General features: G+C 48.0%; 1 protein-coding gene across 1 annotated transcript in view; it reads right to left on the bottom strand.

Annotated features, from left to right (window-relative positions):
- LOC140422748 (UAP56-interacting factor-like) overlaps window positions 1-23099 on the bottom strand; it is a 55125-nt gene that overhangs the window by 11132 nt on the left and 20894 nt on the right. Inside the window, exons 7-8 of the mRNA XM_072507691.1 lie at window positions 22900-22974; window positions 15925-16045 (exon numbers count right to left, since the gene is read on the bottom strand). Of these exons, the coding sequence (XP_072363792.1) occupies window positions 15925-16045; window positions 22900-22974 (196 nt within the window). The remainder of the gene's footprint in view (window positions 1-15924; window positions 16046-22899; window positions 22975-23099) is intronic.

Below are 23099 nucleotides of genomic sequence, written 5' to 3'. Positions count from 1 at the left end.
TTAACTGTCCAGCCAGCGGTAAAATATACCTTGATTAAGTCAGAGGGCGGGAAGGGCTGAGATGACATTCCCAGCCATCCGCGGTGGCATAACAACAGATTTATAAATGAACTAATTGACAAATCCAGTGTAATTTATTGGTGACCAAGGAATTAAATGGGGACTGCATGGTGGCCCTGGAAGGCTTTTGACCAAGGGACCTGGCATTGGGAAAGAGTGAGGGGGGAAGGGGGGGGGGGGGGGGGAAGGGTGTGACTGATGAAAGCCACCCCCCCCTGCCCTTGCCTCCCACCCAGTGATCCTCATTCCACCCTCACTCGCTTTTGATGTGGGGTTCCCACAGTGATCCTGGGTGTCTGCTGAGTGCCGTGCCATTAGCTGCTAACAGTTCTGCTGATAGCAATGAGAGGTTGCCGGCCTCCAATTGGCAGGCGGGACTTCAGACACTGGGGGCTGAATTCTCCGCACTCCATCACTGAAATCGCGGCCGGCGCCATGACGGAGAATCCAGTTTGACGCAGAAATCGGGACCTGCGCCGGTTTGGCGATTCTCCGGGCACCGAAAAGCGGCGTCATCGGGGAGTACGCCGTGCCGCCTTGGGCCATTGCCAGAAGCCCGCCCCAACATCCTCTGCCCTCGACTGGCCGAAGCCCCACCAGCGTGGATATAATCTTGGCCAGCCGGTCGGGATACTCGCGTGGAGGCTGCAGAATCAGTCCGCGGGCGCCTTGGTCGGGCCAGGGGGGGGCCTTGTAGCCGGCTGGGGAGTGCTTGTGCGGGGCTTGAGGGCTGGGCACGCGCCGAACGGGGAGTCTCTTTTTTGGGTCTGGCTCCGTGGTCCAAGTCTGCCATGGAGCACGGCGCATCCTCTGGAGGCCGCCTTCATATGTATGCTTGGCCTCTGACCCGAAAATGCAGGGCCCCATATCTGTAGCAAAATCTGTGAGATTTACTCCGGATCCCTGCTAACCCACTGCAGGGCTGGGAATTCGTGGCCTTTAATCCAGGATTTTCAGGAGTAAAACTCCACCATTTTGACAGCTGCGTGGGGACATAGTCCCAATAACGGAGAATCCAGCCCAGGGTACTTCAATAGTGGGGAAAGCCTGATGGTGGCCGCCCATGTGCCTTTCCATTTTATCCTCCCTGACGGATGGGACAGGGGTTCCCAACAAGACCTCCGTCAACTGGGCAGCAGGGTAGCATAGTGGTTAGCATAGTTGTTTAACAGCTCCAGGGTCCCAGGTTTGATTCCCGGTTGGGTCACTGTCTGTGCGGAGTCTGCACGTTCTCCCCGTGTCTGCGTGGGTTTCCTCCGGGTGTTCCGGTTTCCTCCCACAGTCCAAAGGTGTGCGGGTTAGGTGGGCTGGTCATGCTAAATTGCCCTTCGTCTCCAAAAAATGTGAAGAGGGGGTTACTGGGTTATGGGGATAGGGTAGATAAGTGGGCTTCAGTAGGGTGCTCTTTGTAAGGGCCGGTGCAGACTCGATGGACCGAATGGCCTCCTCTGCACTGTAAATTCTATGATCCCAACAGAATAACTGCCCTCATCTAGCATTCCTGAAATCTAAGTGACCAAGAATATTGGCTCTATCATACCTGGCCTTGTTTGAGCCATGTTTCTGTTAATGCAATACATTAACTTTCTTTGCTATACTATGGATATTGATGTGCCTCCTTTGTGCTTTTTGCTGTGCACCTCATCTGGTCCCTGCAATCTTTGGTTTATTTCTAATTTTATCCTTGTAACAGTATTAATTATTCCCAGTGCAAACATTGGTCCTGGTTCTTTTCAGCTGGAGCACATCCAGGTGGGTTAGCACAGTGGACTAAACAGCTGGCTTGTAATGCAGAACAGGGCAGCAGCGTGGGTTCAATTCCCATACCGGCCTCCCCAAACAGGTGCTGGAATGTGGCGACGAGGGGCTTTTCACAGTAACTTCATTGAAGCCTACTTGTGATAATAAGCGATTATTATATCTATATTGTACAGGGGCCATTCCCCTAGGATCAGTCCCATTGCTGCAAGAATTCGAAATGCCTCCTCTTGCACCACTTCTCCAGCTATTCATCCAGCTGCACTCGTGTTTCTATAATCAATGGTATGTTGCACTGGGAGTCATTCTAAGATTACAACTTTTGTCATCTTTTTTCCCCCGAGCTCTTGAAACTCTCCCTGAAAGATCTCAACACTTTTTCTACCTATGCCATGGTTACAATATCTGGCTGTTCATCTCCCCAAAGAATGTCCTTTGCCTGTTTCATGTTACCCTTTACCCCTGGCGCTAGGGAGGCAATATAACATTTGAAAATCATGTTTGAGGTTACAAAGGTGTTTACTGTTCCCTCCTTTCCTTCATGAATGTGGGGGGTGGAAAGTATTGCAAAAACATTCAGGAAAAATAAAGGAAAAGTGCATAATCTGCAGTGAAAGTCTAATTAGGTGTTAAGAGTGGTGCGTAAATAACGAGAAGTCCAAAGCAACATTCAGGACACAATCTCTCTGATGGAATGCACTTACATTAGCTTGACTAAAATAAAATCCAAATAACAAATACATAGGACTTAGTTTATGATGTGCCCCAATGAGCAGAACTCCCCAATGAGAACACAACCATAAAATCACCCTCATGAATCAATTTACACATCAATGGGTTTTACGACTTGAAAAATATGATTTGATGGTATGACAATAGACTAGAGCATGATGGAACCATATAATGAATGTGCAGGTGGATAGTAATAAGTAATAAGCATACCACTATCCAACTAATGCCTGGAAAGAATTTGCAGCAGCCTTCAATGTTGCTCCTGTGGGTTAGACTTGCACCTCTTCAAACTTCATTAATTGACAACTCTCAACTACCTGTCATGTGAGAGTATCCTTTAAGAAATGGGTGTTTAAGAAATGTACCTTTGAGAAATGGAGCTGCTCGTTATTGCAGTGATGTCAGCGTGTGGGTGGAGCTGAGCTTCACTTCAGCTTTTTAGTTTCAGTTTGAGAAAAGCTTGGGTGTGTCTATGAGCTGCACTGCTGTTGATCTCTGCCATCCAAAGACTATCTATGGATCATTTGGAGAACTCAGAATTGTAAAAAGGTCTCAGGATTGAATATAAATCTAATATGCTCCTGTTTGGAGGTTTGTTAAGTCTTTTGGGTGGTAAAAGGACAGCATACAGGTTATTTAGTGTGGTATTCTTTGGGGAATGTATTTGATTTACTGGTTGCTCAGATGTTCACTGTTTGTTTTAGAAAGGTTAACTTGAGTTCATAGAATAAACATTGTTTTCTGCTGTACCATACCTGTAAAGTGAGCCGTGTGCTCCCCATAACACAATCTATTAAAAGTTGTGGGTCAGGTGAACTCCATGATACACTTTGGGATTCTCTAAACCCTGACCCATAACATACCAAAAACTACACGCTTAAGTATATTTATCTATACATTCAACTGGCAAACTGAGCCACCCAATTCTGTTTGAAATTCTTTGAAGTAAAATGCCCTTTAAAGTTATTTTAGGACAAGAGCGGAAATTAATTTATCCATTTCTGTTTTTCCACATTTTTTTATTTAATAACAATAACAATAATAATTTTTATTGTCACAAGTAGCTCACATTAATACTGCAATGAAGTTACTGTGAAAAGCCCCTAGTCACCACATTCTGGCACATGTTCGGGTACACGGAGGGAGATTTCAGAATGAACAAATTACCTAACAGCACGTTGTTTGGGACTTGTTGGAGGAAACCTGAGCACCCGGAGGAAACCCAAAGTAATTTCTAACTGGAAGCAACCTTGCATCTATGAAAAGAGTACTGTTATACCATCAATTCACTGTGAGACCGTGAGAACGAGCGAACATTAGACTTTAATATCCATGAACTCTCCTGCCAGAGTCGGCTGTACAAATGAGTGCCACCCACAGGTGGCCGGACTATATATGGCCCCAATGAGGGCGGAGCCAGAGGCGGAGCCCACCGGGTTCCAGTACAGTACCTGGAAGTAGTCTGTATCATCACTTCCAGGTCATGGGTCACATCATTATACAGACAGTACAGGCAGCTCATGCATTAGGTGAAATACATTCACCACAAGTACCAACAGATGTGACAAATGTTATGATTCAGGGAAATCTGCCCCCTCACATGCTTTTTGGTTTCATTGTGGCATCAGTGGAATTTGACTATGCTCCTACTTTCGGTTAGATTGCAAAATCGTATTCTATGGCTTGGTGTGGACAGTGCCTGCCACTTCTGCCAATGTTCCTTTACTTTAGTTTTGGTTTTCAGTCATTGCCTAATTCTAGGTAATGGCTCTAGCCATGCCCCCAACCACCCTCCACCTCTTATTATTATGTCCTGCAAAAGACTGTGGTTTGACCTACTGCAGCCCCCATCACAGAATTGTTTGTCAAGAGCGGGTAGTTTTGCAACACTTTAGCTGAGGATATTTCCCCGAATTAAACCACAGCCATTTTTTCACCACTACCACAATGCACCCTGATCCCTCCCCAACCCCACCGGAAATGGGCAATTCACTAATAGCAAAAAGTACTGTGAAGCATCCACCAACAGCATGATGATTCATGTGACCAGGGTTCAGGGCAGAGGGTCACAAAGCTCGCTCCAACAGAATGGAAAAGCTACACCCTCATCTCTAAACACAACACGCTGACTAGTATTTGAATGCATAACATCCATTTCCAATATTTTGATTTCAAATGGGGTTTTAAAACAGGAGCAGAATTGTAAAACTACAAGAAACCATGAACCAAGCTCAACTTTTGTGACAGCAACACTTATTTAGCTATCAACACATATAATAAATATATATCAACATGCTATCATCACATTCAAATTTTGCTGATCTTTACTGATGATACTCAGAAGTAGTGTTGAAAATAATGTTTTGGCCATGGAATTCAGCAGTGTGGCACTATTATACAGGCTACAGGGTAAAGTCGCCATAGTCCCAGATGACCACAGGCTGCTTTCCCCTTTGAGGGGAAGAGCTGACTGGTGGTGAATTAACCGGAGGATCACTACAGCTCAGACGAGGGGCAAGGTTGAGAAGGTGGAGCCTTCATGAATAACCTCATCTGGGGGTTAGACAGGCTACAGAGGCAAGAAGTGCCACATTCTGTTACATTCATGGCCCATGCGGCATTTTTCAATGATTGGAGTGCACCCTGTGTGACCTTAATGTTAACCAGCCCCAGCTGGCGGACGTGACGCCAAGATACTAACTTTGGACAGCGTGGGCCCCGGCAATGTTTGCGTCGTTCACAGCAGCATTATTTAAAAGGTCAAGTGCCCTGTTTGCCGGCAAGCAAAACATAAGGAACATTTTTGGTTGGAGAGGGTCTCAAAGTACCTTTTGAAAATGTTTTGGCCCATTTGTCACAGAATATTGCTGCATCCTCACAGATATAGCAGAGGACCTCTCCAAACCCCAAAGGTTCACATAGGTTATGGAAATAGCAGTGATAGTGCCAATGGGGCTACAGCACTGTGGGTGTACCTACACCACATGGAATGTTGTGGTTCAAGGCTTCCGCTCACCACCACCTTCTCATCAGCAATTAGGGATGGGACATAGAAAAATGCTGCCCTTGCCAGCAATGCCCACATCCCTTGAAGGAATGTTTTAAAAAAGGTAGATGGAGCAGAGAATTGGGAAGCGGGGTGAGCTCGCTGCACATTTGAAGCCAGATTGCTGCATGCTCCTTGATGGTGATGGAAGGCAGTCTGGCAGCCCAGCCAATGTACCCAGCATCTCATCTGCCACCTCGCAGTCAGCTGGTGAACGCACCTTCACCCCTGATGTAGCTGCAGGCCATTTAGGTCCGGCGGTTCATCATAGGCTGATCCCCACTTATACAAGCCCCCAGGATAAATGCAGTGCCAGTATCCATGCTGGTGGCAGAGTGTCGGGTCGAGTGATAGAGCCTATATAAAAGCAATATAAAAGCAAATTACTGCGGATGCTGGAATCTGAAACAAAACCAGAAAATACTGGATAATCTCAGCAGGTCTGACAGCATCGGTGGGGAGAGGAGGAGCTAATGTTTCGAGTCTGGGTCATTCTTTGTCAAAGTTTGACAAAGACTGAAAACATTAGCTCCCTTCGCACTCCACAGATGCTGTCAGACCTGCTATAATTGTCCAGTATTTCCCGCAAGTGATAGCTTCTTCATCTTTGCTGTGTTGTTCACTGTCTGTGTGGAGTTTGCACATTCTCCCCATGTTTGCGTGGGTTTCGCCGTCACCCACAACCCAAAGATGTGCAGGGTCGCTGCATTGGCCATGATAAACTGACCCTGAATTGGAAAAAATGAATTGGGTATTCTAAATTAAAAAAAAAAAAAATTGCTGTGTTGCTGCTCTCTCTCTCTACATGCTTGGGCTACTGTGATTGTGCAGGTGCCATTTCCTGAGTGACTGAAATAAGGAAATAAGAAGGGGTACGTTCTTGTCAACGAAACAGGGAGTGAGGCGAGAAGCCAAAGGTCCATAGACAAACCATTAACTTGCTCATTAATACAGCTAGCAGGACAAGGTTGAGCAGTGAGTCAAAGCAGGCTTTGAGCAGAATAAGCGATTGGTGCTGTGATGGGTAGGATGTGATTAGTATATGCATTCATTGGCATTGTCGACCCACGTCATTAGAGGCCTTTTGGCATTGCTGCTAGGTCCTTGAGATCATTCCAGAAATAAAAGTCCGTTACTTCCTTGGAGTGGAAATCACAATCAGATTGCCACTTCGCTCCTTTTATTTACATTGAAATGAAGCCGCACCTTTCTTTCCTGACCTTCCGACTTGCGCTGGGTGAGACAGGTGACACGCAATGGGTTCCTGAGGCCTAGTGTTGAGGCTAGTACAGTCGGGGAAAAGGAAGACACAGCCCATTTCCTTGCACACAAGCTGCTGTATGGGTAGTGGCGGGTCAGTGGGGTGTGTCAGGTAATCGGTGTAGGGAGATCAGTGGGTTGAGGGGCGTTGGACAATCATTTGGGAAAGAAGGATGGTCGATAAGGGTGGTTTCGAGGTTGGAAGGACAGTTGACAGGTGGGCCGTAGTCTGGAGGTCGAAAGGGCAGTCAGAATGGTGTGAGGGTAGTCAGGGTGTGGAGGGGTAGTCGGAGAGGTGGGAGGTAGATCAGGGAGTCCCTGGAGGTGCTCAGGTAGGTAGTTAGGAGGTCCAATGCGGGGGGGGGGGGGGGGGGGGGGGGTTGTGGGGTCAGCACGGAGTTATAAATGGTTTTAATTCTTCTAACATTTCCTGGTCAGTATTCCTGCAGGATAACTGGAACCATCCAAAGACAGCAGTATCGGATGGTTCCCAATGCAGGGAGTTTGAACTTCCCAGATCCTTCCAATGGGGGAGGGGGGGTCAGCACGTCTTTTGGGAATCTCCCCCGGGTACAATGCCCCAGGGATCGGAAAGTATGGGCCAAAAAAGATCTATTTTGACTTCAAGCAAATGTTGATGACAGGTACTATGGTCTAATTCAAAGGGAACAGAATCAAAAATAATTATGGAACTAGACTTGTGATCGAGAAACCTGGACCAATACTGTGGAGACACAAGTTCAAATCCCACCACTGCAGTTGGGCTATTTAAATTCACTAAATTAATACATTCAAAATAAGTCTCAGTAATGATGTATATGAAACTACCCTCTTGTAAAAAAACAATCAGGTTCACAAATGTCCTTCAGCGAAAGAAGTCTGATATCCTGACTTGGTTGGCCAACATGTGACTCATTGCAACATATTTGAATCTTAACAACAAAATCATACTCTGCACACCTCAGCCAAAACAAGCAATACCCCAGCACTGCTGTACTCACCAGATCAGCCAATGCCCCAGACTCATCCATCATCATCCTCAGCTACACCCTTTCTCACTGGCATAACAAACCAATCAAAGGTGGCAGCTCAGTGATACGCAATTAAGAAAGAAGGGTTTGGAGAGTTCTTAGAATGACCCCATGAGACCTCATAGCATCAGGTTAAATATGAGTAAAGAATCCTCCTGCTGATTCACACCTACCACACTGCCACAGCTGATGAATCAATATTTTTCCATGTCGAACGCCGCTTGCAAGAAGCGTTAAGGACAGCAGGGGCACAGGACGCATGCTGAGTGAAGAACTTCAATATCCCTCACCAAAAATAGCTCAGTAGCACCACAGCTACTCAAATTAAAGGACAGTTAAGCTTTAGTGGAATGCGGAGGTGGGGCTGGGTAACACTGAACCGTTTCTAATATGATTGTATACAATGTTGGGTGCGTGTAAGGGCTGTGGTAGTGGCTGGAGGGTGCAGTGTTTTCGGCAAAGTTGAGATATGGAGGGGGGTGGGGCCCTGTACTTTTTCAGGAAGTTGGAGCCTTGGTTCAGTAAGTGTCTCCTCACGGGGCTATGCTAGTGTCTTCTGTTTATTTTTCGTTTCGTATTACTATTTACTCACTGGCGCTGGAGAGGTAGTATAATTGGTTTATTCATGTGGGGAGAGGGGTCCAAACAATGAGGCGACAGTCTGATCGGCGCCAGGGGCGGGAGCTGCCGGGGTCAGCATAGGTCAGCTGACTCTCGGGAGCGTAGTGGGGGGTGAGCAAGTGCTCAGCTGGTGCTTGGCGGGGGTTTTTGGGTCGTGGGGCTGTTGGGGGGGGATGGGAGGGGGGGATGCTGCTTTGCTGACAGAGGAGGTATCAATTTTGGGGTACCAATTGAGGGTCGGGGGCTCCCTGTGGGGGCACTCGAGGAAGTGGAGGGCGCGGGCTCAAGGTTGGCCAAAAAAGGGCGATGGCTAGTTGGCGGGAGTGGGGAGGGGGGGGGGGTAACCCCCCTCCAGGCTGATCATGTGGAATGTGAGGGGTTTGAATGGACCAGTCAAAAGAGCTCGCGTGTTCGTGCATCTAAAGAGGGTAAAGGCAGACGTAGCAATGCTTCAGGAGACACATTTAAAACCCACAGATCACACGAGATTGAGAAAGGGATGGGTAGGCCAGGTGTTCCATTCAGGGCTGGATTCGAAGACCAGGGGGGTAGCAATTCTGATCAGTAAGGGTGTGGCATTCGAGGCTGGGAGAATTGTGGCAGATAAGGGGGGGAAGGTATATAATGGTGAGTGGAAAGTGGGAGGGGGTCCGGGTGGTGAACGTCTACGCTCCGAATTGGGATGATGTGGAATTTATGAGACGCATGCTAGGCAAAATTCCGGACTTAAGAGTCACACAACCTGATCATGGGGTGGGGGGGGGGAGACTTTAACACAGTCATTGGCCCCGAGCTGGACCGGTCGAAGTCCAGGACAGGGAAGCGACCGGCAGTGGCTAAGGAACTGAAGGGTTTTATGGAGCAGATGGGGGGGTGGGGGGGGGGGGGATCCCTGGAGGTTCGCACGGCCGAGAGCGAAGGAGTTCTCTCATCTCAATTCGATCCCATAGGGAAAAGAGAGAAAGAACGGAGAGAGAGAGACGGGTGGAGGAGATACTCCGAGTGGACAGGAGATACGCGGAGGCCCCCGAGATGGGGCTATTGAGGGAGCGGCGGAGTCTGCAGGCGGAGTTTGAACTACTGACCACAGGGAAAGCGGTAACACAGCCGAGGAAGGCAAGGGGGGCAGTCTATGAGTACAGGGAGAAAGCGAGCAGAATGCTGGCACACCAACTGTGAAAGAGGGAGGCGGCAAGGGGAATCGGGGGAGTAAAGAATAAGGAGGGTAACATGGTCTTGGATCTAGGGGGGGTGAACGGAATCTTTAAGGAGTTCTATAGTAAACTATACGAGTCGGAGCCTCCGACGGGAGCGGAAGGGATGAGGCAATTTTTGGACCAGTTAAGGTTTCCAAAGGTGGAAGAGGACCTGGTGGAGGGGCTGGGGGCCCCGATTGAATTGGAGGAGATTGTCAAGACTATAGAGGCATGCAATCGGGTAAAGCTCCGGGGCCAGACGGTTACCAGGTAGAATTCTATAAGAGCTTTTCGGAAATATTGAGCCCACTTCTGATGAGGACCTTCAATGAGCTGGAGAGAAAGGAACCCTCCCCCCAACAATGTCACAGGCCCTGATCTCACTCATTCTTAAATGAGAGAAGGACCCGGAACAATGCGGGTCATACAGGCCGATTTCACTCTTAAACGTGGATGCCAAATTGCTAGCTAAGATCCTGGCTACAAAAATTGAGGATTGCGTCCCAGGGATGATAGAGGAAGACCAGACGGGGTTTGTTAAAGGCAGACAACTCAATACCAATGTCCGGAGACTTTTGAATATTATTATGATGCCCACAGAGGGAGGGGAGGCGGAGGTGGTAACAGCGATGGACGCAGAGAAAGCCTTTGACCAGGTGGCGTGGTAGGACCTGTGGAAACGCTGGGCGGTTCGGGTGTGGTGAGGGCTTTATTGGCTGGGTGAAATTGCTGTACCAGGCGCCTGTAGCAAGTGTATGTACAAGCAGGCTGAGGTCGGGGTACTTCGAGCTTCACCGGGGAACGAGGCACGGGTGTCCCCTCTCCCCGTTACTATTTGCCCTAGCTATAGAACCGGTAGCTATGGTGCTAGAGCCTCAAGGAACTGGCGGGGACTGGTTCGGGGGGGGGGGGGGGGGGCGGTGGAACATCGGGTCTCGCTATACGTGGATGATTTGCTCCTGTACATTTCGGACCCTGTGGAGGGGATGGGGGAGGTTCTGCGGATCCTGAGGGATTTTGGTAGTTTTTCAGGGTACAAACTGAACATGGGAAAGAGCAAGTTGTTTGTGATCCAGGCCAAGGGGCAGGAGGAGAGACTGAAAGAGCTGCCGCTCAGGATGGTAGAGAAAAGTTTTCGTTACCTGGGTATACAGGTGGCCAGGAAATGGGATGCCCTGCACAGGCTCAACCTGACCCGGTTGGTGGAGCAAATGGAAGGGGACTTTAAAAGGTGGGACATGCTCCCGCTGTCACTGGCAGGGAGGGTGCAGATCATGAAAATGACTGTCCTCCCCAGATTTTTGTTTGTCTTTCAGTGTCTCCCCATCTTCATCCCCAAGGCCTTTTTTAAGCAGGTGAGTAGGATCATTTCGGGCTTTGTGTGGGCGAATAAGACCCCGTGAGTAAGGAGATCACTGTTGGAGCGCAGTCGGGGAGGGGTGGGTTGGCACTGCCGAACTTTCGCAACTACTACTGGGTGGCCAATATAGCTATGATTAGGAAGTGGGCGATGGGGGGCGCGGGGGGGGGGGGGGGGAGCAGCTGGAGGTGGCGTCATGTAAAGGTACTAGTCTTGGAGCTTTGATAACGGCTCCTTTGCCGTTCTCGCCAACCTGTTACTCCACAAGTCCAGTGGTGGTGGCGACACTGCGGATCTGGGGACAGTGGAGGAGGCTCAAGAAGGTGGAGGGAGCGTCGGTCTGGACCCCGATATGTAACAACCGCAGGTTTGTCTCGGGTAGGATGGATGGTGGGTTCCAGAGCTGGCAGAGGGCAGGCATCAGAAGGATGGGGGATCTGTTCATAGACAGAAGCTTTCCCAGTTTGAAGGCGCTAGAGGACAAATTTAATCTGCCGCCAGGAAACGCCTTTAAATATCTGCAAGTACAAGCTTCCTGAAAAAACATGTGGAGGCCTTTCCGACGCTGCCGCCACTGAGGATACAGGACAGGGTGGTCTCCGGCGTCTGGGTGGGGGAGGTGAAGGTGTCGGATATCTACCAGGAACTACAGGAGGCGGAGGAAACCTCGGTGGAGGAGCTCAAGGGCAAGTGGGAGGAGGAGCAAGGTGAGGAGTTGGAAGCGGGTCTGTGGACAGGGGTCCTGGGCAGGGTTAATTCCTCCTCATCATGTGCCAGGCTTAGTCTAATTCAATTTAAGGTGGTTCTCTGGGCACACATGACGGCAGCGAGAATGAGCAAGTTTTTTGGGGTAGAAGACAGTTGTATGAGGTGCAAGGGCAGCCCTGCAAACCATGTCCACATGTTTTGGGCATGCCTGGACCTTAGAGAGTTCTGGCAAGGGTTCACGAGGGCAATGTCCAAGGTGCTTAACACACGGGTGGTGCCGAGTCCAGAGATAGCGATCTTTGGAGTGTCAGAAGACCCGGGAGTTCAGGGGGCGAAAGAGGCCGACGTCTTGGCCTTTGCCTCCCTAGTAGCCCAGAGACGGATTTTATTAATGTGGAGGGACTCGAAGCCCCGAGTGTAGAGACTTGGGTTAACGACATGGCTGGGTTTCTCAGGCTCAAGAAAATAAAGTTTGCCTTAAAAGGGTCTACTCTGGGGTTCTCTCGGGGATGGCAGCCGTTCGTCGACTTTCTCGGGGAAAATAAAAATGTCAGCAGCAGCAGCAATCCGTAGGGGGCGGGGGGTGGGGGGAGTGCTTCATTGGGATGGGGTGGGAAGACTGAGTCGCGTGGGGTAATGTCTATTTAATTGTTATTGTATATTCTCTTTTTGCACTATGTTAATGTTCACTCTAGTTTGTTTTGTTATTATTGTTACTACTGTTTTATTATGAAAAATTCTGCAAATCCTTAATAAAAATACTTTCAAAAAAAAAAAGTAGCACCACTGCTGTCTGTGCTGTTTGAATCCTGAAGGATATATAGTGGACCTCATAGCTAACATTCAAGCCAAGTGCCAGGTAATGACCACCATCAACAAGAGAGAATCGAACCATCTCCCAAGGATAATCAATGGCTGCATCCATTATCATTGATTAGAAACTAAATTGAATAAGCCATATAAAAAATGTGGCTACACGAGCAGGTCAGAGACTGAGAATTCTGCAGCAAATAACTCAGTTTCTGACTACACAAATGCGTGGTTACTCTGATCACATAGTTCATGAAAGACCATAGGCATCTTACTCTGTTAGAGAGTGAGAGACAAGTGTTTAGAAAGCTTTAGGGGCACCTCTCTATATGAAGCATGGGCTTGAACTACCGCAGCTGGTATGGGGATTGAACTTGGCTGTTGGTGCAATTCTGGCCCACACCCTAGCCATCTAGCTAAATGAGCTAACCAAAGCCTAGTCACCATCCACAAGGGATAGGTTAGGAATGTGATGGAATACTCTCCACTTGCCTGGATGAGTCCAGCTTCAACAATATTCTAGAAGCTTGATACCATCCAGGACAAAGCGGTATACTTGATTGGTATGCCAACCCCCAACTTAAACATCGCTCCCTCCATCACTGATGAACAGTTGAAGGAGTGTGTGCCATCTAACCAGCTGCACAGCAGCAGAAGATTGAGCCCGAACTTCAGAGTCAAACAGCTGTTGTCACAGAACCTGGAAAACGTACAGCAATGAAACTGGAGTTTCAAGCTCACACACACACAAAGCAAAGTCGATTCTGGAGCAGGAGAGGAGCAACCACCAACTCACCAAGAACTCAGGGAGGCACAGGTGCACATGAAGAAATGGAGTGCAGCATTCGGAGCCAAATTGCAGGTTGAGCTCAAAGGTGAGGAACATACAAACATAAGGGAGGTAAACCGTCAACCTCCAAGGCTCCATGACCAGCATCTTTCAAACCCACATGCTCTGCCACCTAAGAGGACAAGGGCAGCAGATGCTTCTGCAGATTACCAACTCCAGATTCCTCCCCAAGCCATCCATCATCCTAATTTAGAACAATATCATCATTGCTTCACTGTCACTGGGTCAAAATCCTTGAATTCCCTTCCTAACAACACTCTCGATACTTTCACTACTGGAATGGTTCGAGGAGGTGGTGCAGCTCCAACTTCTCAAGAGCCTTCAGGAATGGCAATAAATACCATAAACAGAGAGGAAGTTCTGGGTGGGCCGATGTGATTAAATGTAGACAAATGTGCTTAAAAGTAGACAAATTCGCAGGGCCAGATGAAATGTATCCTAGGCTGCTGAGTGAGGCAAGGTAGGACATAGCAGGGGCACTGTCAATAAGCCTCAATTCCTCTCTGGCCACAGGAGAGGCACCAGAGGACTAGAAGATAGCCAATGTGGTACGATTATACAAGAAGGGAGGCAGGGGTAAACCAGGAAATTACAAGCCAGTCAGTATAATCTCAGTGGTGAGGAAACTATTGGAAGCAATTCTGAGAGTCAGAATTAATCTGCATTTGTACAGGCAGGGATTAATCAGGAACAGGCAGCATGGTTTTGTTAAGGGGAGGTCATGTCTGACCAACTTGATTGAATTTTTCGAAGAGGTGCCCAGGTGTGAAGATGAGGGAAATGCATTTGACATAGTCTACATAGAAGTAGATTTCTGCGAGACTTTTGATTATGTCCCACCTGGGAGGCTGAGAGTGAAAGTGAGTCCGTGGGATCCAAGGAAATTAGGCAAATTGGATTCAGGACTGGCTGAGTGGGAGGAAGCAGAGGGTGATGGTCGAGGGGTGTTTTCTGACTGGACGTTTGTGTCTAGTGGGGTCCCTCAGGGAACAGTGTTGGGGCCCTGGCTGTTTATGGTTTATATAAATGACTTAGACATAAATGTAGGAGGGTTCATCAGTACGTTTGCAGAAAATTGGTGGGGTGGTAAATAGTTAGGAGGATAGCATTAGATTGCAGGAGGATATAGATGGGCTGGTCAGATGGGCTGATCAGTGGCAATTGGAATTCAATCTGTAAAAGTGTGAGGTGATGCACTTGGGCAGGACAAACAAGGCAAGGGAATACATCATGGCAGCACAGTGGTTGCCAGGGACCCAGGTTCAATTCCGGCCTTGGGTGACTGTGTTAGGTTTGCACATCCTCCCCCGTGTCTGTGTGGGTTTCCTCCGGGTGCTCCAGAATCCTCCCACAATCCAAAGATGTGCAGGTTAGGTGGATTGGTCATTCTAAATTGTCCCTTAGTATCCAAAGGTTAGGTGGGGCTCACAGGGATAGGGTAGGAGAGTGGGCCTAGGTAGAGTGCTCTTTCGGAGGGTCGGTGTAATCTAGTTGGCTGAACAGCTGGTTCGTGATGCAGAGCATGCCAATAGCATGGGTTCAATTCCCGTACCAGCTGAGCTTATTGATGAAGGCCCATCTGAATGAAAATCGCTTATTGTCACAAGTAGGCTTCAATTGAAGGTACTGTGAAAAGCCCCTAGTCACCACATTCTGGCGCCTGTTCCGGGAGGCTGTTACGGGAATTGAACCGTGCTGCTGGCCTGCCTTGGTCTGCTTTCAAAGCCAGCGATTTAGCCCTGTGCTAAACAGCCCCTGTGTCTCAACCTTGCCCCTCGCCTGAGGTGCGGTGATCCTCAGGTTAAATCACCACCAGTCAGTTCTCCCCCTCAAAGGGGAAAGCAGCCTATGGTAACTTGATTTTAGAGTTTGAGCAGGAAGGTTCTGCTGCAACCGTATAAAACATTAGTTAGGTCACAGCTAGAGTATTGTGTGCAGTTCTGGAATCCACATTATTAGATGGATGTGCCAGCACTGGAAAGAGTGAAGAGGAGGTTTACCAGAATGTTGTCTGGGCTGGAGAGTTTTAATGATGGACTGGGGTTGTTTTCCTTGGAGCAGAGGAGACTGAGGGGGAACATGATTGAAATGTATAAAATTGAGGGCATAGATAGAGTAGACAGGTAGAAACGTTTTCCCTTGGTGGAGGGATCAATGATCAGGGGCATAGATTTAAAGTAAGGAGCAGGAGGTTTGGAGGGGATGTGAGAAAAACCTTTTCACCTAGAGGGTGTTGGAAGTCTGGAACTCACTGCCTTAAAGGTAGTGAAGAAAGAGGCCCTCATAACATTTAAGAAGTATTTAGACGCGCACTTGCAATGCCAAGGCATACAAGGCTGGAAAATGGGATTAGAATACTTAGATGGTTGCTTTTGACTGGGCGATGGGCCGAAGGGACTTTTCTGTGCTGTAGACCTCCATGACTCTAAATGCTGGTCTTGCCAGTGATGGTTATCCCATTAACAAAGAAAAGAAAGATCCAAAGATAATACCTGATTGGCTATGCTCTTAAAGTTGAACCCAAGATAAACTCCTTTTGGTTGATTTCTCACTGCTTTTGTTGTCATCCTTTTTCTTCCATTTAAATGTGGCCGTTGGATTCGTTGTCTTTGACTGTGAAGATAGCAAATACTCAAGTTAAATCTCTGCATTACTTAATTTAATTAATTTGTTATATATTTTATATATAGGATTGTATATCCTAAAGCATGATAAAATTACGTTATCATCATAGAATCATAGAATTTGCAGTGCAAAAGGAGGCCATTCAGCCCATCGAGTCTGCACCAGCCCTTGGAAAGAGCACCCTACTTAAGCCCACACCTCCACCCTATTCCCATAACCCAGTAATCCCACCTAACCTTTGGACACTAAGAGGCAATTTAGCACAGCAATCCACTGAATCTGCACATCTTTGGATTGTGGGAGGAAACCGGAACACCCAGGGGAAGCTCACGCAGACACAGGAAGAACGTGCAAACTCCACACTGACAGTCACCCGAGGCCGGAATTGAACCCGGGTGCCTGGAGCTGTGAGGCAGCAGTGCTAACCACTGTGCCACCATGCCGCTTCAGTGGCTGATTAAAAAGTCACATGTTGAATGCAACAAGTATTAAAGATATTATAAGGTGGAGAGCTGCCTTTCGAAATTTGACAATGATTTACACCTTCATATCGGTTTGTTCTTGAGCATTGGCAACATTGACAAGGCACATTATTGCCCATCCCTATTTGCCATGATGACATATTCAATCACAAATAAGCCAGACCATGTAAAGATCGCAGGTGCAGCTACCCATGACATTTGGATCAATGGGAGGGCCAGAGGTGGCAAATTTATAGTAGCTGTTACATATCAATAAGGAAAGGGAGATATGGACATGGCATGTAGGAACACTCATTTAGTTTCTGACCTTTACAATGTCCATTTTGCTTTAAAGCAACTGGCCTTGGATTTGGTATGACTCCTGAAGGTTAGTAGTGTGGTGTTTGGGTTTGTAGCCATTTGGGATGGCCACTTACAAAGGATCCCGGGAAATATGGCCACCTGCAAAGGACCATGGGAAATATGGTCAACCCAGGACTCAGACGCTCAGAGTTTATGTATATTGGCAACTCAGATAACTAGACGCTGTTGAAATTTTCCCGACCCGAATGCCTTATTCAGTGTCTGGACGACTTACTCCTTCAGACGGACACAAAGGAAGATCATGTTAAGCTTCTTTCCAAATTGCTACGTCTCTTACAATCAATTGGATGCAAAGTCAAACTGAAAAAAGCCCAGATCCTGAAAGAAAAGGTCCTTTACTTGGGTACCATTATCACATATGGGAAAAGAGAGAATGCCTTTAGCCACAGCCTGTACACTCAACTCTTTACAATCCGCAACTCTTTGGTCGCTACCCCAACTGCTATTTACATGTTTGACACACTTGGTTGTTAACACATTTGCTGCTATACGTGAAGTACCTCTGGACCCTGGACGGAGAAAGTGTCCGCCCACTCACTGCATCGACCACAAGCTGCAGGATTCCTTGCACTCTAAAATGGTTATTTCAAAAACAAAATGAGGGAATCACAAGTGGTGACGATTCTAATGGGTAATTGAAGTTGAAGAGAGAAAGACAGACAAAACGAGATGTTAACCAACGATAATAACAAATATTATGCTTGCACCCTCAGGAATATATGAAGAACAAAAAGACAAGATGAAGACAGGACTGATGACCTCCATTGTGATCATGGACTCCTACAACTGCGCGGGTTGACAGCCTTTGTACCCCACACCACACCGGCCCCGGACATGACCATACAATATAAGACCCCTAGCCCGGACACCACACCTCACAGGAAAATAAACACTGATACCCCCACATGGTGCGAGAACACTGTAAAATGGTATTTCCTTTCCTGTACTGTAGAAGCCCTTTTGGTAATAGCAATACTCTGCAGTGTCGTTCAGACACTCAGACTCCGCAAATGGCGAAGGAGAGCCTCCCGCTCCCCGATATACACACTATCGAGCCTCTTTCCTTAGAATCCAACAAACCTTTTAAACTTTTTTCACTGACAAAATAAAAAGATTGTACTTCTTCTATGACTGTAATAGATTAAGTAGAGATGTGATGCTGCTGTTTATTTCTTAAAAATGTTTGCATTGTACATAAGTTCCTTTTTGATATTTGCCAGCAGCATTTGCCAGAGAGTAGCTTAGGTCATGATAGTTAGAGGTTCCCTTGTGTAAATAAGTTAAATGTGTAATGATTAAATGTTTTATAGTGGTCCCTTAGAGTTTATGAATTGATGATGTGTTGATAAAATTAGGTAAATGCTCCAAAAACATAGGACAAAGTAGTGTAGAACCTGTCCTTGACCAAGGGTAACCGGCACACCAAGGATGGATGAGGATCAACAGTGTGAACCACCACACTTCGCGTTCAGGATCAAAAGGACGGGATGTAGCCATCTGGGATGGCCACTTACAAAGGATCCTGGGAAATATGGCCACCTGCAAAGGATCATGGGAAATATGGTCAACCCAGGTCTCAGACGCTCAAAGCTTATGTATATTGATAACTCATAACTCGACGCTGTCGAAACCCCCAGCTATTTTGCATTCTAATGGCCCATTTCCCCAGAACAAAAGACCTGTACTCAGGTAACAGATACAGAAACAGACTCATCGGCGCCACTCCCTTTGCTCAAGAAGCCCAAAAAGCCAAGGTCAATGACCGCTCAGGACACAGCCCGCCATCAAGGTACCTGCCCCTTTATTGGCCAAAATCGAAGGCAGTAATCGAAGCCTGCCGAATTATTGGGTCCAAAGCTAAGGACCGCCCAAAAGAGTGCAAAACCCCAGAAGGTTAAGAGAGACACTGCCATGTGTTCAATCTCTCTTGGCCCCGGCACTCGGTCTCTCTTGGCCCCGACCTACGCCTAAAACCAAGTGCAGCATCACAACCAGAAGTCACTTCTCCAGACCCAGCCACGCAAGATCCGAGCAAAGGCCTTGTTCCTCTGCATAGAGCCGGGTGCCTGAAGTTAAGTACAGGTGTTGCAGTATTAGGTGTAATTTAGCTTGTAGTGTTTTATGTTGCATGTCGAAGAAGCGTGTAAATAAAATATCATTGAACTCGAACTAACTAACTAACTAACTGGTTGTTTGGTCTTTGATCGATATCCGGTAAAACCTTGTGGTGGTATCATTTGATACCTGGCGACTCTGAAAAGCAATATCATCATCAATAACTGTCATATAAGTATCCAGTTAAAAGAGCAACATTATTGGCGTCTCCGGTGCGAATTGGCAACAGGTTTTAACAACACTCAAACAGCTTCTGCACATATTTTCTGGTGCTAGCTCACAAATGACCAAATGTATTGAATTTGACATCTTACATTCCGCAATTTAATCTCTCAGACTCTGGGTTGCTGAACCAGTACAAAAGCTACTCAAAACCATACCTAATTCAAGGTCAGTTTCAACTTGAGAAGCAATAATGGGTTTTGTAAGAGAAGGAAACAGAGTGATGTTTGCCTTGCTGATATTTAACAGGGCCCACTCTCAGCTCTGTTGATCCAGATGCCAACAGTAAGGCACTGTAGTTACATTAACCATAAACCATACAGGTGCAAATATTGTGCCTTGGTATTGTAGGGTGTAAATTCATTTGCATTTGAATTTGATAGGAGGGAAGAACTGAATAAAAAGGGGATACTGCCCTATGCGGGATGAGGAAGAAAAAAGTAAGCAAGCAGAATGTTCCTCTCTCTATAATGAGAGAGCTTTATTGTGAATCAAAAACAGAAAATGCAGAAACTCAGCAGTTCTGTAGGCATCAGTGCAGAGAGAAACAGAATTAGTGGATGGCACAGTAGCACAGTGGGTAGCACAGTTGCTTCACAGCTCCAGGTTCGATTCCCAACTTGGGTCACTGTCTGTGCAGAGTCTGCACATTCTCCCGTATCTGCGTGGGTTTCCTCCAGGTGCTCCGGTTTTCACCCACAGGCCAAAGATGTTCAGGTTAGGTGGATTGGCCATGCTATATTGCCCTTAGGTGGGGTTATGGGGATAGGGTGGAGCTGTGGGCTTAAGTAGGGTGCTCTTTCCAAGAGCCGGTGCAGACTCAATGGGCCGAACGGCCTCCTTCTGCACTGTAAATTCTATGATTCTAGTGTTCTGGTGTTTCATTGACCTGAGAGACTCGGCCAAACCTTCCCATCTCCGGATCGTCAGAAACCCGATGTATGACTGAAGATGTGCATTGGGAAACTGTGGAAGTTTGATCGTCGATGGACAATTCCCTTGCTCCCTGAGTTACTTCATGAATGTTTCCAAATCTGAGCTAGAGTTGGAGATTTAGAACACACCTGCAGCATTTACCTAGATAGTTACCCTGGAAGTAATAGACAGGGCTGGAATCCCAGTCACCAGCCCCCTGTTTCTCGGCAGGGCACCATCTGCTGGGATTCTCTACACCTGCCACTTGTCAATGGGATTTCTCATTGAAGCCTCTCCACGCCATCAGGAAACCCGCAAGCATGGGTGTGCTGCCGGCAGGAACAGTGAATTCCTTCCGGCCGGAAAACTCCAGCCAGATTAAAACCTATCTAACACCTAGGTAACTCCAAACTGACCCCCCCGGCCCCCTCAATCGAACCCTCTGAATCCCAGACTACCCTACCAACCACCCGAACTGACTACCTACCTGACTTGACTACCCACCTGACCTGACTACCCACCCTTACCCAACTACCCACCCTGACCACCTGACTACCACCCCTGATCATTCAAGCACCCCCATACCAAGTCTGCCTGACCCGACTATTCATTACCACCCGACTACCCCTGAATTGAACCATAATTCCCCTGACCACCACACTACCTCCACCCCAGCTCCGACTCCCCATCTACCCCACTCACCAACTCAAACACCCATTCAACAACATTCAAAGATTGGACCTTTTAAACTGATCATACAGCATTTAAAGGGGTGTGTCCTGTCTTCCCCCGACTCTACTCCGCCCTGAGTTCCCCGAGGGACGGCGAGTTGTCCCTTTCTTTGACAGCTGAGATGTTTTGTGTTGTTCACCCTGGGGTAACATGGACTGCACACGATGCAGTTAACTGATCAAGTATACACCAAACGTGGGCATTGGTTCAATATAGGATTTATTGAACTTCAGTAACGAAGTACACAGCTGCCTGTGGATTGACTCTCTACTACTCTAAGTAAACTAACATTAACTATCTAGACCAGGCTGGCTCTGATCCACGTGTCAGTGTTGAATGATTTGTACACCCTGTCACTACAGTTGTCACCAGTGGAAAGAGGCAGAGTGCTGATGCCTCGTGTGTTTTATAGTTGGAAGCCCTCCTCTGGTGTCCTGTCTTGTGATTGGTCGTGTTCTGTTCTGTATGTTGATTGGCTCACCTGGGGCAAAATTCTCCGTAATAAGCGCGATGTCTGCCGACTGGCGCCAAAAATGGCGCAAATCAGTCCGGCATCGCGCCGCCCCAAAGGTGCGGAATCCTCCGCATCTTGAGCGGCCGAGCCCTAATCTTGAGGGGCTAGGCCAGCGCCGGACTGATGTCCGCCCCGCCAGCTGGTGGGAAAGGCCTTTGGTGCCCCGCCAGCTGGCGCGGAAATGACATTGCTGGGCGGCGCATGCGCAGGAGCATCAGCGGCCGCTCACGGCATCCCTGCGCATGCGCAGTGGAGGGAGTCTCTTCCGCCTCCGCCATTGTTGAGACCGTGGCGAAGGCGGAAGGAAAAGAGTGTCCCCACGGCACAGGCCCGCCCACGGATCGGTGGGCCCCGATCGCGGGCCAGGCCACCGTGGGTGCACCCCCCCGGGGCCAGATCGCCCCGCGCCCCCCTCAGGGCCCCAGAGCCCGCCCGCGCCGCCTTGTCCCGCCGGTAAGAGAGGCGGTTTAATCCACGCAGGCGGGACAGGCATTCCAGCAGCGGGACTTCGGCCCATCCGGGCCGGAGAATCGCCGGGGGGGGACCCGCCAGCCGGCGCGATTCCCGCCCCCGCCGAATCTCCGGTGCCGGAGAATTCGGCAACCGGCGGGGGCGGGATTCACGCCAGCCCCCGGCGATTCTCCGACCCGGCGGGGTGTCGGAGAATCCCGCCCCTGGTGTCTGTCACTGCCTGCTTTTACCTCATGATGTGCTTGGGTGCATATTATGACAAGATTGAAAGGTTCCGAAAGAAATATTCAACACTGCCAAGTCAGGGAAATCTGCGAGCACGGCGGCAAACTGCTCCTCATTGCTCGACGATCTGGACCATTAAACTCTGTGCCCGTCTCCACAGATGCTGCCAGTCCTGCCACAGTATTTTGCTGCTGTATTATGAATGCCTGCTTACTTCCTGCTGCAGGTTGCTGTAGAGGTGGTAGAGACCTGAATATACATGTAGTTATATTTAAACTTTTTATAAGTCCTGTTGCCACATTCAGGGTATGCTGTAATAGGTTCTCAATGACACTTTGCTGGTAATATTCTTTTTTTATGCAATGTATGCTATGACTCATCATGAGAACTGGCTCAGAATATATTCCAATTCTCTTTCTTCACCTAGTGGTGCACCCAAGGCTGACTTTCATCTGTTTCCATAGCTAGTAATCCCAAACTCTCGCCAGGCGCTTATAGCTTGAGGGGCTCCACTATGCATCACGTGAGGTTGACCAGGGGTCTCTCCCGCAGTTACTACCAGCCACTGGCGTATTGGAAGGATTTTCAGGATGACACTCAACCTGTTTGACCACATTATGAACGCACCTTCCATGGCCGTCAAGTCCTGGATTGGGGCTCAACCCCAGAGCTTATGGCTCAGATGAAGGGACACTACCCATTGTGTCACCAGGCGTCCCACACAGAATAGCTGCTGGTATAAGTATATTTTTAGGTTTAAAGATTTTACTAACAAGGACAAATTCTCTGTACTGTTAACTTACACTGCTTGCTGGGTGGCCTGTGGATTGGGTACAGATACTGTTAAGATGGAGCTAGAGGTTGACTGCTTCCGCCACCTAGAAAATCAAAATAAGATATGCAGTGATCAATCTAGAATCAGTATCGTGTAATATAGCCTTATCAATGTATTTATGAAATGATTAGCGCAACATAATAGCAAGATTCTCACATGAATTAGATT

This window comes from Scyliorhinus torazame, chromosome 5 (genome assembly GCF_047496885.1).
Source record: "Scyliorhinus torazame isolate Kashiwa2021f chromosome 5, sScyTor2.1, whole genome shotgun sequence".
Taxonomy (NCBI): domain Eukaryota; kingdom Metazoa; phylum Chordata; class Chondrichthyes; order Carcharhiniformes; family Scyliorhinidae; genus Scyliorhinus; species Scyliorhinus torazame.
The sequence above is the reverse complement of the archived record's forward strand: the minus strand, read 5'-3'. Positions and strand labels throughout refer to the sequence as shown.